Source organism: Stigmatopora nigra, chromosome 4 (genome assembly GCF_051989575.1).
Source record: "Stigmatopora nigra isolate UIUO_SnigA chromosome 4, RoL_Snig_1.1, whole genome shotgun sequence".
Classification (NCBI taxonomy): domain Eukaryota; kingdom Metazoa; phylum Chordata; class Actinopteri; order Syngnathiformes; family Syngnathidae; genus Stigmatopora; species Stigmatopora nigra.
The window spans coordinates 16,225,714-16,242,008 of NC_135511.1; the positions used below are offsets into that span (position 1 = coordinate 16,225,714).

A 16,295-nucleotide genomic window follows, 5' to 3' on the forward strand; every position below is an offset into this window, starting at 1 on the left:
AAAGTTCATGAGATGCCAAAAGAATGTTAAATTTCCAATATTTCACACCTTTAACATGTACAAAACGGGTAAAATTACAACCCAAAATCTTGTATGTCAAAAACAGCTTCTTTTAACACTTGTCAGTTGCCAAAAATATTTCAATATTTTTATCCACCCTCTCTTCTATTATTGATTTTTCCTCATTAATTTGTTTTCTCTATCTGGCACGGATTGAAAACATTGTCTTTATGAGTTATCATAAATATAGATCATAGCAACTAATCCTTTCCATGCTACGGAATAAACAAAACCCCCTACAGAGTCTATCCACGGTCACCAAACCTTGACTTTATCTGTAAAAAAACATCTCTGTATCTTTACATTTAAGCTTATTTATCCTGCTTTTGCAATCTGTGATCATTCCTAAGGAAAAAACGAAAAAAAACAAGACGCTATAGCTTCAAAGTATGTAAATGTAGCTTCATCCCATCTTATACGCATCTATGCTAATGCATACTTAAGGGGATACGGCATACTTATGTCAAATCAATAGCCTATTTTTGTTTTGATACTTAGTTAGAATGACATTATCTTTTAATGCCAGGTCTCGGTGCAATATGTTAAGATTATTCAATTATAGTAAATCCTTGTTTTTACTTGACTAAAGTAGGTGAGTACAATGAATTATCGAGTAAGAAGAAAGCTTTTTCTAGTTGTTGTTGGGTAAAGAACTAATGGAGGATTAACAAATGATCACTGGTGTTGTTCATATTGTTGTTCGGTTGTGTGTACGTAAACAAAGATTTGAGATTGGTGTTTATTATGTGATTATTGTGGAGAAAATTGGGAGGGAAATATAGGCATTAAAGACTAAAAAAAATCCGCTCAAAGGACGAAAACGACTATTTTCCAAAGTAACTGCATTGATGTTTTTCCTCAAACAACCTTCAACCTAATTTCCATAATAACAGGCTTTAATATGCACACGCGGATAGTGTTTTCCTAAACCAATATACATTTTGTTGCTTATTGTTTGTCCAGAATTGCATGGCACCATGAGAACTTTGGCCGAGTGAGAAAATTGAATCCACAGACGAGTAACGATTTAAGGCAACATTCTTGGGAAGCCATTATAGAAAGGTCACTAAGGCCTGTTCTTCGCTAGTGTCCTCAAACCAGTTATTATTCTGGACTTATTTCACTGTACCAGCAAGTGCTGACCCTATGAATTTGATGTAGGGGTGCTGGTGGTGGCTTTTTTTTGTAACTTTCTGGTTTAATAAAGTCCGGAAAAAAGGGCAAAAAGTGTAGCATTATTTTGGATTTCAGGGATTGGATATTAGTTAAAAAAAACTGTCCAGTTTCATAGAAGTTTTAAGGGAAGATAGGGAAAATGGCTTTTTAAAAAAATCCCAAATCTTTTAATTTATACCATTAATCGCATGTGTCAAAGTGGAGGCCCGGGGGCCAAATCTGGCCCACTGCATCATTTTGTGTGGCCCGGGAAAGTAAATGATGAGTGCCGACTTTCTGTTTTAGGATCAAATTAAAATGAAGGGTATAGATGTATATTAAAATTCCTGATTTTCCCCCTTTTAAATCAATAATTGTATTTTTTTAATCCATTTTTTCTGTGTTTTTGGTTAAAAAATCATGTTGTAAAATCTAAAAATATATTTAAAAAAATCTAAAATAAACATTCAAAAATCATTTTGTAAAATCTAAATATACATGAAAAAAGCTATAAACATTTTTTAGATCTATAAAAAACTAAATATTCAGGTCTCCTAATCTAGTTCTTTTAATTCCTTTATAAAAAAAAAAAAAATCTAAATATTATGTCTAAAATGGTCTGGCCCACATGAAATTAAGTTGACGTTAAAGCGGCCCGCGAACCGAGTCTGACACCCTTGGTATAGAGTTAATCTACAATATCAATATGTCCATGTTTAGGATATTTTTGCACACACTATTTGGTCATTTATTCACTAAAATATCTGACAATTGATTGCCAAATGCTCCATTTTTTAGTGTCATTAAAGAAAAGCTTTAAAACTTAATGTACGTTACATTTTCCCAAAAATATTTCTGCTTCGCAATGATCATAATTCACAGGAAATTGTACTCCTAATCTCGTTACCCGAATAAAGCAATACTTTTGTTCGGTGGTAGCCAGAAGACAAAGTATAAAATAAATAAAAATAAAAAACTGAACATAGCACTGCAAAATTATTTAACTGTTTCTCAACTGCATTTTTTTATAGTAAATATGAATAATTTCAGTAATTCCTACTGATAAAATACATCAGGGGCAGCCAAACAGAATAACTTATTCCAAAATAGACATGTGGAACATTTTCTGGCTTCTACTGAGCCAATAAATATTCCCAACAAATTTCTCTGTTGTTTTAACTCCCTTAATCATTTGACACGCTAAAACAATTAACGTTCCACATTCTGTTTTCATAAAGACTTTAAATCAATTAATTTTCTTCCACATTAGCCTGGCAGCAATGGAACTGGGCCAAAAAAAAAAAAAACAACACTGAAAGTCTATGTTTATTTGTCATCCTCCATGAACCGCAAAGTTGCCTGCTAAGTATCGAGCAGATGGACAAAAACAAACAGGATACTTTATGTGTGTACATCAGTGTACTACTGCAGCACAACAGCACTCAAACTGTGTTACTCCGAGGAATTCTTGCCCCCAAATCGGACATAGTACAAGTAAAATGTCTTCCAAATTCCCCAATTTCTTTAAAAAAGGTTCTTTACTTTGACAATCATGTTGCAAAGAAGTCGTATTGTGACTATTACATCGATAATAATCCAAATTTCAATGCTAGTGTAAAGTAAAAACCTGATTTTTTTTCCAAAATACAATTTTATCGAACTAAATTTCTGTCCATCTTAAATTCTCTCATTTTTTATACTAAACTATATATAGGGTAAAGTTTCATAATTAATTTCTGTAGTTTTGTCCAATGTCAACATTTTTCTAGTTTGTTTTCTCCTTCTAGTGTAATGACTACGTATTACTTGACATTTATGTATTTATTTATTTATTAATGTACGCTTTACCTATCAATTTATGTGTACAATGTCTTTTTCTGTGTCTGTATTCTCACCCTCTTGCTACTGTGACAATGAAATTGTGCAAATATGGGATGAATAAAGTTATCCAATGCAATCATGTAAAAGTTTGAAAAATTAACGTTAATATTACCCCATAATGGATGTACCATATTTTCACGACTATAAGGCGCACCGCATTATAAGGCGCACCCTCAATGAATGACATTTTTTCCCATATATAAGGCGCACTGTATTGTAAGGCACACTGTCTATTTTGTAGAAAATTTAAGACTTTTAAGTGCGCCTTATAGTCGTGAAAATACGGTAATTGCTATTGACTTCCAGGTATGAAGCACTCACTACTTTACAGTCACCTCTAGAGCCAGCCATTGTTGATGTTTTGGATTTTTTTGCATAAAATCTTGCAGTGGGGGAAGAGCGATATGATGGAAGATGTTGTAGCACTGGATTATAAGGCGCACTGTCTATTATGGAGAAAATTTAAGACTTTAAAGTGTGCCATATAGTCGTGAAAATACGGTAACCAGGTCTCCAGTACTGTATTTTAAAATAATTTTTATAAAGTTTTACTTGGGGAGCTCATTTTTCAGGCAATGTACTGAAATACAAGTCAATTCAACCAAAATGTGGCCATTTTTTTGTGACAACAAACCTAACTGTGACATTAGTACTCCAAGTAGACTTCCAAGTCTCATCCAAATGACCACCAAATAAGATATATGTGTGTCCCCTTCCACTCAGACTGGAAAGCAGTCTGCTGGAGGTACTTCAAATGGAGTTTGAAGTCGACGAACTGAGCGGCCCCGCTGACAGCCAGGTGATCATTTGGAAGTTGGAGCTCCCGTCAATAACGACAGCCAAGACTGAAGGAGCGATGAGAATCTACACCACTCAGAGAGATTTTGTCGGCCTGGCTCCTCTCATAACAGTGAGTGGGAATCAACTTGCTGCTGATATTACTGTTTAGATTAAGGGTGTCAGACTCGGGTTGGTTCGCGGCCCGCTTTAACGTCAACTTGATTTCATGTGGGCTGGACCATTTTAGAAATAATATTTAGAATTTTTTTTTTTTATAAATGAATTAAAAGAACTAGATTAAGAGCCCTGAATATGAACCCAGTTTTTATAGATCTAAAACAATGCTTATTTTAGATTTTTTTTATATATATATTTTTCGATTTTACAAAATGATTTTTTAACTAAAAACATGGATTAAAATGACAATTATTGATTTAAAAGGGGGAAAATCAAGAAACATATTATACATAGTAGAATATACTAGTAGAGTGGTACTTCTTTTTTAAATAAATGGATTAAAAGAACTGGATTAAAAGCCCCGAATATTCAGTTTTTATATAAATAAAAAAAATGTTTATTTTAGCTTTTTTTAAATATATTTTTAAAATTTTACAAAATGATTTTTGAACTAAAAACACTGAAAAAATGATTAAAAAAATACAACTATTGATTTAAAAGAAGGAAAATCAGGTAATCTAAAATGCATCTATACTCTTCATTTTAATTTGATCATAAAACTGAAAGTCACTACTCATGATTTACTTTCCCTGGCCACCCAAAATGATGTAGCGGGCCAGATTTGGCCCCCAAGCCGCCACTTTAACACATGACCAATAGCCTTTCCAATAATTCCAAAGCTTGGATTGCATCCTTTCAGCCTCACTTTCATACTTTGACCTAATCCCCCGTCTATGATTTGGACTATTCCCAAAATGGTTTCTATTTTAGGAAAAGAATGACCTTGAGTTGTTGACTGACATCTGTTCCTCTGCCCCCCCAAGCGGTTTACAGACGTACATTTTGTAGTTCCTTCTTAAACGTTAGTCCTCCGGCATGCTACTACCTCTCTTAAGTAATCCATTTAATCTAACTATGAGATTAATAACATTTTATTAACACCCCTTTGAGTGACAGTAGCACTTAAACTGATTTTTATGTCATTTAAGTCAGGGTTTCGCAGTAGATCACATTCACATGGCGGTCTACTTCATTTGCACTATAATCATACTAAGAGGCCAAAGTTATGAGGTCGGTCATCTTATCCCTATTCGAGAATTTGACATAGTCCGCATCTACTCTTAAGGATTAGATATTCAACACGAGATTTTCTTCTCAATACCGACATACCCGACAATTCCAAATGCCAAAAGTTACAAGCTTGATGTAAACCTACGTTTGAACTATTCTGGAATCATTCCAATGCGTTTTTTTGTTAAAAAACAAGCATCAAATGAAATGCCAGTCAAAAGAAAAAAAAACTAAACAAGAAGACAAGTTACTTCTGCCTCATTTCAACCAGTTTTACAGTTGAGAAACTAGCATCCATCTGCTTTATTTTGTCCTCTGGGTGAATTTCACTGATCATTCATAGAACCCGACACAGCTCTGCTTTGCATTTCTCAAACTGTCATGCACATGTGAGCACTTAAACACACACACACACACATAGACACACACAATTATGTCAACTTCATTTAGACAGCATGATTTTATACAGGAAAGACACACATCCATCTGCTTCAATTTGATTATTCATGACTGGACACAGCCGTGCATGTGTCATGCATACTTTTAGTCAGAGGAACAAAAAAAGACACTACTATGCCATGTTCTGTAAGTACCGTATTTTCACGACTATAAGGTGCACCCTCAATGAATGACATCTGTTCCATATATAAGGTGCACTATATTATAAGGCGCACTGTATTATAAGGCGCACTGTATATTAAGGCGCACTGTATAATAAGGCGCACTGTCTACTTATTTAAGACTTAAGTGCGCCTTATAGTCGTGAAAATACAGTAATTGCTATTGACTTCCAGGTATGAAGCACTCACTACTTTACAGTCACCTCTAGAGCCAGCCATTGTTGATGTTTTGGATTTCTTTGTATAGAATCTTGCAGTGGGGGAGGAGCTATATGATGGAAGATTTTGTAAACTAAGATGGCATCTGCATATTTAACAGTATTGTTTCAGTTCAGGAGTTTTTTTTTAATATCCGACAGTGGTGCTTTTTCGTTTTTGTGTTTTTTTTCCCATATATAAGGCGCACTGGATTATAAGGCGCACTGTCTATTTTGGGGAAAATGTAAGACTTTTAAGTGTGCCTTATAGTTGTGAAAATACGGTATGTCCACAAATTGTAGTCATTTATCTACAATTACATGTGTTGAGGGACATGATATTCCAAGTTGAAGACAAAAAATAATTGTGATAATAAAAAATTAAAGGGTTTAAACAGTGTTCAGATGATTATTATGATTAAAATTGCAGTACTTTTTTGTCTTCAAGTTTGAGGAAATCCAAGATTATAAAATATTTGAAAATAAGATAAAATGCCATGAAAGATAGTGCTTTAAAAATTTATTATATTAAATGGACTTTTGGTTCTCATTTTGTTCATCAAAATGTTAAAAAATAGCAAAATTTAAGGTAAATCTTCCATTTTTGTCTGTAAACTATTTAATGGAACCCCCCAAAAAACAGATTGTATTGTTTTAATTGCAGGACACTGAAGTACTAAATACTGCAATATTGACCGGAAAGAAGGTTGTGGTACCAGTAAGAACGGTCGCCGTGGAAGAGGACGGCAGTATCACTGACGTTTCCGATTATACCGAATGCAGCTCTACTGACGAAGATGCCCTCAAGGTATTTTTATTCATATATACTATTTGACATCTTCATTATCCTTAGCGCTTACACTCACGGAGAAAGTTGGAGCCTAGCAAACTCTAAAAGTATTGGACAACAAACCAAAAACGTACTACCAATGTCAGATATTAAAAAACACAAACGCCTGAACTAGTACAATACTGTTAAATATAGAGATACCACCTTAGTTTACAAAATATTCCATCACATAGCTCCAACGCAATATTTTGTATGAACAAATTCCAACATATCAACAAGGGCTGGCTCTAGAGGTGACTGTGTAGTTTTATTCAAAAACAATGCATTTCACCAAACACTTTCTTCTGTCCTGAAACTAAATACCAATTTCCATATTATGATCCTCTAGGCCAATCATCTTAAAGCCTGGCTGCTAGACAAAAAATTGCGATTACAACACAAAACAGGGGTGGGAAAACTTTTGGGCCACATTGACTTTAAAAATTTGCCAGATGGGCCGGGTCAGCACAAGATAGGATACATATAAAAAAGTGCATCCGTTAACAGTACATATGAAACATAAACAGAAAAAAAGGACTAAACTATTATACTACTCATCACTCATCATTAAAGTAAAAAGTATAAAGTACAAAGTAAAAAGGAATGTATTAATAAATATTAAAAAGTAATTTAAAAATAGATAGAAGGGCTGTAAAACACGAAGAGCAAATACGAGTGGACAGAGCTACTGCCACTGGCTTCCTCGTGACGGCGCCATCTTGGGAAAAAATATATATTTGGACAACGTCGGCGGGCCGGATTAAAACGCCTAACGGGCCATATGTGGCTCGCGGGCCGTAATTTGCCCATGTTTCGTCTAAAACCATGTCTTTAACATGCACACCCGATTAAAGATGGAAATTAGTCACTGACTACCATCTTATATATTTCCATGTATATGTCCATTAACATGAATATAAAAATGTTCATTTATATGTGCTATCCCTTATTAAATTATTCAAAGTCAAGGAAAATCCCCGAACTAGCCTAACACAGATTCTAAAACTTTTTTTTGAGCGAATGAAGACCATAATTCAATGCCCTTTATCTCCCCTTCACACAAACTTATAAAATGACCCGACAGACAAATTGTTCACCCCCGTTCTTCAAAAGAACGAGTTGGCCATGTGCGTGACACCAAGGACAATAGTAGATAAACGGTCCGGCAAAGTCACCTTTTCTCTCAATTTCTTTTCTACTCGCTAAGGCAAACTGTTAGTCGGGTTTCAACAGCATCAGCCATCAATCTCTTCCTCAATGAACAGCCGCTCAGCTAAATCGCTCAGCACAAATTACCTCGCAGCCTGCCACGTTGCTCTTATCCGGTGACTTTTACCTTTTATCCTGTGAACCTACACATGGCCGACTGCCAAAAGATGGCGGTTTTGACTGATGAAATTGAAAGTTTGAGGGCCAGGACTGTAGACTCACAGAATGTAACCATTTTCATGAAAAAAATAGTAGAATGGAGCCAAGATTGAAGCAAATATAGACGGTAAAATTACGGTGATAAAATAGGTTCGAGATCAATTAAATTGCAAGTAGACTACATATATTTCTTAATAGGAATTTTATGATTGGCTGATATTCCATGCAAGTCGAGTCTTGATCCGATAAATCGAAATTGTAGCATAGAAAGAAAAATAGCAATTTTCTTGACTTTTACGATCACTTTTTTTTCTCTTATTTTGTCTACCAGTGTAAATATAAATACCGCATTTTCACGACTATAAGGTGCACCCGCATTATAAGGCACCCTCAATGAATGACATTTTTTTTCCATATATAAGGCGCACTGTATTATAAGACGCACTGTCTATTTTGGAGAAAATTTAAGACTTTCAAGTGCGCCTTATAGTGGTGAAAATACGGTAATTGCCATTGACTTCCAGGTATGAAGCACTCACTAACTACACAGTCACCTCTAGAGCCAGCCATTGTTGATGTTTTGGACTTTTTTTTGTATAAAATCTTGCAGTGGGGAAGGAGCTATTTGATGGATTTTTTTTAAACTTAGATGGCATCTGCATAGTTAACAGTATTGTTTCAGTTCAGGCGTTTGTGTTTTTTAAATATGTGACAGTGGTGGTTTTTCGTTTTCTGTTTTTTTTTCCATATATAAGGCGCACTGGATTATAAGGCGCACTGTCTATTTTGGAGAAAATTAAAGACTTTTAAGTGCGCCTTATAGTCGTGAAAAGATGGTATGTATATGTCGTGTCAATTGTGATATGAGAGCATTATCAATGTAAACAGGCACTCTGTACCTTAAATGATCCTACATGGATTGCTGTTCAAAGCTTAGCGTGTTCTTACTTCCCCGGGTTGTCCAGAGAAGGAACTCCACCAACAATATATCTTTTAATCTTCTAATTCTAGTGGCTTAAATGGATGTAGTTTATTTCACCTGTAGTAACCGAGCGATATCAAATCTGTTGGCAATAAATGGAGAAGATTTTTTATGATGTTGACAAAGACTGAAAAAGAACATTTCAATGAAAAGGCAATTTCTGCCTGTAAATAAAGAAACAATAATGTTTTGCTATCAAAGCTAAGTATGTCAGAAAATATAAACGGTTCACTCTGTAAAATAAGACACGTAATTTTAAGCAAACTTTGATTCATGGGTAGAAGACAAGCACCCCAATGGATGCCGTTATTGTTGACAGAATGAGATGATGACTAAGAAAGAGTGGGCGGCTTCCACATTAAAATGTATTCCATTTCAAATAATGTGTCCAAATTTATTTTGAATGTGACACCGAGTTCAGTTTAAGTATCGGAGCATTTAGTTGATGTTCTCATAAAAAAAGAAGAAATGAAGAAAGTGTCTCTGAATATGGTTGAATGGTTCACTGCACTCACTATGAATGTAAATATGAGGGTTCCGTACAAGCTTGAAACAGTATAAAACACCAACTCAATTCTTCTGTATCGATCCATACTTGCATTAGGAATTCCCCATTACTATAACACTACAAAATGGACCGCTTAGATCAGGGGTGGGTAAACTTTTGGGTCCGGGGGCCACATTGACTTTAAAAATTTGACAGATGGGTCGGGTCAGCACAAGATACGATACATATAAAAAAGTGCATCCGTTAACAGCACATATAAAACATAAGCAGAAAAAAAGGACTAAAGTATTAACATACTCATCGCTCATCGTTAAAGTAAAAAGTATAAAGTATAAAGTAAAGTAAAAAGGAATGTATTAAGAAATATTAAAATGTCATTTAGAAAAGATAGAGGGGCTGTGAAACACGAAAAACAAATAAGATTGGACCGAGCTACTGGCTTCCGCGTGACGGCGCCCTCTTGGGAAAAGAAAAAAAAAAACATTTGACTTTAAAAATTTGACAAATGGGCCGTGTCCGCACAAGATATGATACATATAAAAAAGTGCATCCGTTAACAGTACATATGAAACATAAAAAAGGACTAAAGTATTAATATACTCATCACTCATCATTAAAGTAAAACGTATAAAGTACAAAGTCAAGTAAAAAGGAATGGATTAATAAATATTAAAACATGACGGCGCCATCTTGGGAAAAAATAAATATATGGACAACATCGGCGGGCCACATCCGGCCCGCAGGCCATAGTTTGCCCATGTCTCTGTTTTATATTGATCCATACTTGCATTAGGAATTCCCCATCACTATAACACTACAAATGCACTGCTTAGATGGAACTCAGGCATGAGATTATTTGTCAGGACATTAGGCCATAGCAAGATGACACATAGTGATGTGGTCATTGGAAAGCTTTAGCTGTGGCCGGGCTGATTCTAAAATGCCCTGATGATCCTCTGCAAAAAAAATAAAAAATACCGTCCACATGGCAGCGCATGGTGAAACCAACCGAATACTGCTTTCGTGCAAATAAGAGTGAGATTTGCTATTTGTATTCCACCTTAGGCTATCAGTCAAAGTCACATTATTTTTTTTTCCACTCCTGTGTGCATTTCCAGAGGCTGGTGGTTGAATTTAAATGTAGTGTTATAATTATCCAGGTTTTTGAGTGCGGTAGCTGTGAAAAGGGCCGCCAAAAATAAAAAAAATGCTTCTGATTGCCATCTTGAAGTGTCCAAGCGATGTTTCTGGTTTTAACTTCAACTTAGCAAGGTCACTTTTGCAATCACGGTGTAATGAATGCGCACTGGATTGTGAAGAACTGATGCTTACCGTTGTACCACATGGTATTTTGATTAACATAAAAGCGCAATGCCACGTCTTTCTAAAGCTTTGGAGCGTTGATCATGGCGGTAGTTTATTATGACCAAACTGACATCGGCGATGTAATGCAACGCAGTGTGAAACTGCCACAAGGACATTTGTTGCAGGCCGAATCGCCCGTTTATTCAAACTGGTGACATTTATGAGACGATGTAATCGCGTTTGTCACTAGTTCATTAACAAATATAATCCTTATGGACAAGTAAATTCTAGCTATCATTGTACCACAAAACTATTGAGATAATCAAGGACAATGTAATGATCCGGTGGTTTCGCTATCTGTCTTCTTATCAGGTTTCGGAGAGATGCGACTATGTTTTTTTAGATGGCAAAGAGACAAAAGGCAAAGTCAAGATGGTGGTAAACTTCACCTACAGCTACCTCAGTGCTCAACTTGAGCTAAATGTGTGGATGCCAAGACTTCCTCTTCAGATAGAGGTGTCTGACACAGAATTGAGTCAAATCAAAAGCTGGAGGGTCCCTATACTGACTACCAAGAAGTGAGTAATACATTTTCGTCAATCAAAACCAAGTTTTTAACCTATTAGACCATTCCTCAATCTTTAAACTTGGAAGAAATAGATGCAAAATGTCCGCAAATCCTGGACTGACCCATGTTTTTTTCTCCAACTGCTGAAAATAATCTAACGAGGTGCATTTTTGTTGTTTCAGATCTGGCTGGAAGAGTGAAAGTGATGATAAAAAGGGAAAAGGCTGCACACTGCAGTTTCAACACGCCCTGGTGCGTGTGTTAACCCACTTTGTGGCCGAGCAGGCAGACCCTCGGGACCCCAAGGCATATTTCTTGGGGTCTGACTGGCAGGTGGATGTAACAAGACTGGTTCGATACTTTATGAAAGTGGAAGATCCTCGGGTCGCCAGGCTACAGGCGGGGAGGGTCCTATCAGGCCGAGACATTGGGACTACTGTTATTCAGGTAAGGGAGGATGAACATTGGACTGATAAATGTGAATCCCTGGAGGATTGTGTTCGAACTGTCTGTATAGGCTGGCGAAAACAAAGAGCAAAGAAACTGCAGATTCATCCATATTGACTCAGTCGTCTTTAAAAAAAAGTAGTCTGTCTACAGCCAGTATATTGTAAAAAATACACTATATCAAATAATTTCCGACAAAGATAATACTGTCAATTTCCATCTTGTCCATTTGTGTCAATGTTATTTAAGACTACATTCCATAAATCATATTTAAGTGTCAGAGCTGCTGTTCTGATTGAATTTCAGATCCTGAATGGGTGTTCATTTCAGGTTCCAAAATGTAATGTGGTTGGTTGGATTCTTTATACTGCATTTTCACGACTATAAGGCGCACTTAAAAGTCTTACATTTTCTCCAAAATAGACAGGGTGCCTTATAATTCAGTGTGCCTTGTATATGGGAAACAAAAACAGAAAACCAAAAACGAAAAACCACCACTGTCGGATATTAGAAAAACACAAACGCCTGAAGTGAAACAATACTGTTAAATATGCAGATGCCATCTTAGTTTATAACATCTTCCATCATATAGCTCCTCCCCCACTGCAAGATTTTATACAAAACATCAACAATGGCTGGCTCTAGAGGTGACTGTGTAGTGAGTGCTTCATACCTGGAAGTCAATAGCAATTACCGTATTTTCACGGTTGTAAGGCGCACTTAAAAGTCTGACATTTTCTCCAAAATAGACAGTGCGCCTTATAATACAGTGCGCCTTATATATGGAAAAAAATGTCATTGATTGAGGGTGCGCCTTATAATGTGGTGCGCCTTATAGTCGTGAAAATACGGTACTCTGAAAGAGTGAGCCGAATGAGCAACACTTTCAAACAGAATAACTCTGGCATCTTTTACTTAGTTCACATAAAGAAAAGCGTCAACCTAATTAGTAAACCAATATATTTCTTCCCTTAATGCAATATTTACGGACTGGAGAAAAGCAAAAGTAAACTCAAAGTAGAGCTACATTTCCAGACTGAAACAGCTGTCCTAGTGGCTTATGCAAATGGAATTAAAAGAGGCGACTAAGAGCAGACGGGACCACAGAAAGTCAATTACAAAGTTTGGATTATGCATGCCAGATAGTTACTCGTCCCTCCCTACAAGAGATGTTGACAACAGAATCCTGCATTCAAATTGCTTTTTTCAAATACTGACCAAGCATACATATGTCTGACAATGATAAAATCCTAGCTCGACTAATCACTAAAAAAAACTCTGTGATGAATTTCGAGCCTGATGAAACAAACTGTTCTTTACATTTACTATGTGTTTGAGTGGAAAGGAATTGTAGTACAGGGGTGGGCAAACTTTTCGGCCTGGGGGCCACATTGACTTTAAAAATTTGACAGATGGGCCAGGGTCAGCAAAAGATACGATACATATAAAAAAGTACATCTGTTAACAGTACATATGAAACATAAACAGAAAAAAAGGACTAAAGTATTAACATACTCATCACTCATCATTAAAGTCAAAAGTATAAAGTACTAAGTAAAGTAAAAAGGAATGTATTGAGAAATATTAAAATGTCATCAAGGCCTAGCGGGCCGGATGTAGCCCACGGACTGTAGTTTGCCCATGTATGGTATAGTAACTATAAGTCTATTGACTGTTTGTGTCTTGGTCCCTGGGCAGGTGTTTTCTCCACTTTCTGACCTAATCTTGGCAAAAACATCGGTGAGAGTCACGGATGAAAAAGTGACAATGACTGAACTGGGTGTCCAGATGGTTGCAAGCCTCTCAATGACTCTACAGCTCAGCCCAGGAAGTAACCGAGCCATCGTAGCAACTACCAGCACCCAGGAAATACTGCGCTTGCCAAAACAGGTTACATTCTTCATCAACTTAAACGAAATATGAGTGAAAAGTTCTTGCGAAACACAATAACAATTTCTTTTTGTTAGGAAGCCATGGTCAGCGCGTGGGTCCAGTTCAGTGATGGCAGCCAGACGCCGCTTGACATTTACGATCCTGCCTTTTACCGAGTGACGGTGTCATCTCTAGATCAGGGCGTGGTATCAGTACGAGGCACTCTTCCGACTGTGGTTGCGGAAGGGGAAGGCGAAGGAGTTCTGGTCCGAGTGGAAATGTCTATTTGCGAAACCTGCCAAAAGTCCAAACGTAAAAGTACGGTTGCAGTTGGCAATGGCAGTCTCAAGGTCAAATTCCAGGCCAAAGGTCGGCGAACAGATGGTAGAGTTGTCAACACGGATAAGAAGAATAACGGAGGCTTCCGAAATGATGGAGGAGAGATGGATTTTGACAGAAAAGGTCCATCACCACGCATTACAGCATCGGCAAGAGATGAAAACCCTTCGGGAAAGACTACAATTGGATCTACAGAATGGACCTTCATGCCCAGCGGGAGCCTTGGGGGTGTGGCTAAAACAGGCAATTCGGGGAGCAGTCCTACCAGCACGGTCAATATAAGAATGGGAAACCCTGGTGGCAGCAGTAAAGCATACGGCTCGGACAATGTGATTGTTGACAGGGTTCAACTTACAAGTACTGTGAAGGCTCCTGGTAACCTAGTCAACTCCAACAATTTTCCTACTAAAACAGTCATGCCTGGACAAGAGTCGGGGGAAGTTAAGATCAGTAGTGAGGATGACATTTTGACAAACAGACCTCTAACAGACTTGGAGATTGGTATGTATGCTTTGCTAGGTGTTTTTTGCTTAGCCATCATGGTATTTCTAGTCAATTGTATATCATATGTGGTCAAATTCCGACATAAGAAGCCGCCTACCAATGGTCAGGAGCCTACAGGTCACAGGCACGATTGGGTGTGGTTGGGTACAGACGCAGAACTAGTCATGAGCGTACCGGGAAGTCCGGTTCAACATGATTCCCAGACTATGACAACTGTGATAGACATTGGGCCAGGTAAAACGTCTACACTCTCCAGAAGGCCTAGTTGTTTGGCATCAGTCACGGACTCTCCCATCAGTTGCGTGGGATCCTTTCGGAGTAAATCGATGCCGCCGGCAGAATCCCTCCACTCGCCAACTAGCAAAAGGAAGCGAGTTCACTTTACTACCTTTTCTACACTGGAGCACCAACATTCACCGCATCTTTCCCAAAGGGAGAACGGACATGGCATCCATTGGGTTGGGAAAGAAGACGGTAATCAAGGAGGACCCCAAGTACCCATTGCACAGCTTAGGGAGGGCTTATAATAAATAGTGAGTATGGTCAGATCTCTCACAATGCAGGCTTTGATCACCTCAATGCCTTTGTTGACTCTATGTCTCAAACATGGGATTTTAAAAAAAGAAACAAAAAGACAAACCATTTCATTACCCGTCAAGGCCTTTAAGAGGAACTGTACCCGGACTGTATAGTACTGTACAAATGAGCCAATGTCCAAATTTACACATTGATAAAGCCACTAAATGCTATGCCGCATGTAGATACCAATTTCCTTAAATATTTGCACTTCTTGACCAACCTACACTACTTTCATTGAAGCGCTTATAAAACTGTTGTGTTACAAAGTTCACAAGTGTTTTAAATACATATGCTCAGTTTGAGTAGTGCTTTTGGAATGAGTAGTAGTAGGTTTGGGGATTTGTTTTTTGTTTTTTTTAAAGCTGTTATACATTTGAAAGGTATTTAGACTTTTCTTTCTTATTATTCTTTCCTACTGATCGATTATTTTATTGAGCCTTTTGATGGAGGTTATATGAGGTATGAGGTGCATTATGTTAAAGTGTGTTCCTAATGTGCAAATGTTTCCATGTATTTAATCCAGGATGCGACGAGAGAGAGAAATACAACCTGATGAAGGTTCTAACTGTTGTGAACAATGTTGGAAGTAAAAAAAAAATGTAGATAAAGGCATACCTCTGCAGGCAAGTCAAGAACGAGCCTTTTAACTTTTTCAAAGAATACTTTTTGATGGAAAGACTTCATTTTTTCCCCCCTCTGAAATGAGTCAGATTACAGTATGTTGGCGTATATGTATATATTTTTATAGCTGAAACAAAAGTCTGAACTGTACATCTAAGGAGAAATACTGCTTTGCTTTGAAAATGAATTCTTATTTACAGAAGTGGGTGCACGGACAAAAAACCTAAATACAAATTGGAATAACAGAAATTCAACACCTTGAATTATGAAAATAGCACACCAACCTTTAACATGTATTTATTTGAAATAAATAATATTGCAAATTTATAAACCCAACGACTACTGTGGCAAACAAACATTTTGCTGTTGTATTGCATCAGTTATCCTTTTGGATCTAAGCACCAATAAAACTTTTTGCTACACCTTGACACC

The 16,295-nt window shown here is 36.9% G+C and overlaps 1 protein-coding gene across 1 annotated transcript in view; it reads left to right on the top strand.

Annotated features, from left to right (window-relative positions):
* Positions 1-16,254, top strand: part of LOC144195840 (transmembrane protein 132D) — a 33,971-nt gene extending 17,717 nt beyond the window's left edge. Inside the window, exons 4-9 of the mRNA XM_077715693.1 lie at positions 3,820-4,006; positions 6,606-6,749; positions 11,306-11,511; positions 11,684-11,948; positions 13,647-13,838; positions 13,916-16,254. Of these exons, the coding sequence (XP_077571819.1) occupies positions 3,820-4,006; positions 6,606-6,749; positions 11,306-11,511; positions 11,684-11,948; positions 13,647-13,838; positions 13,916-15,190 (2,269 nt within the window). The 3' untranslated portion in view covers positions 15,191-16,254. The remainder of the gene's footprint in view (positions 1-3,819; positions 4,007-6,605; positions 6,750-11,305; positions 11,512-11,683; positions 11,949-13,646; positions 13,839-13,915) is intronic.
* The last annotated feature ends 41 nt before the right edge of the window (positions 16,255-16,295 follow it).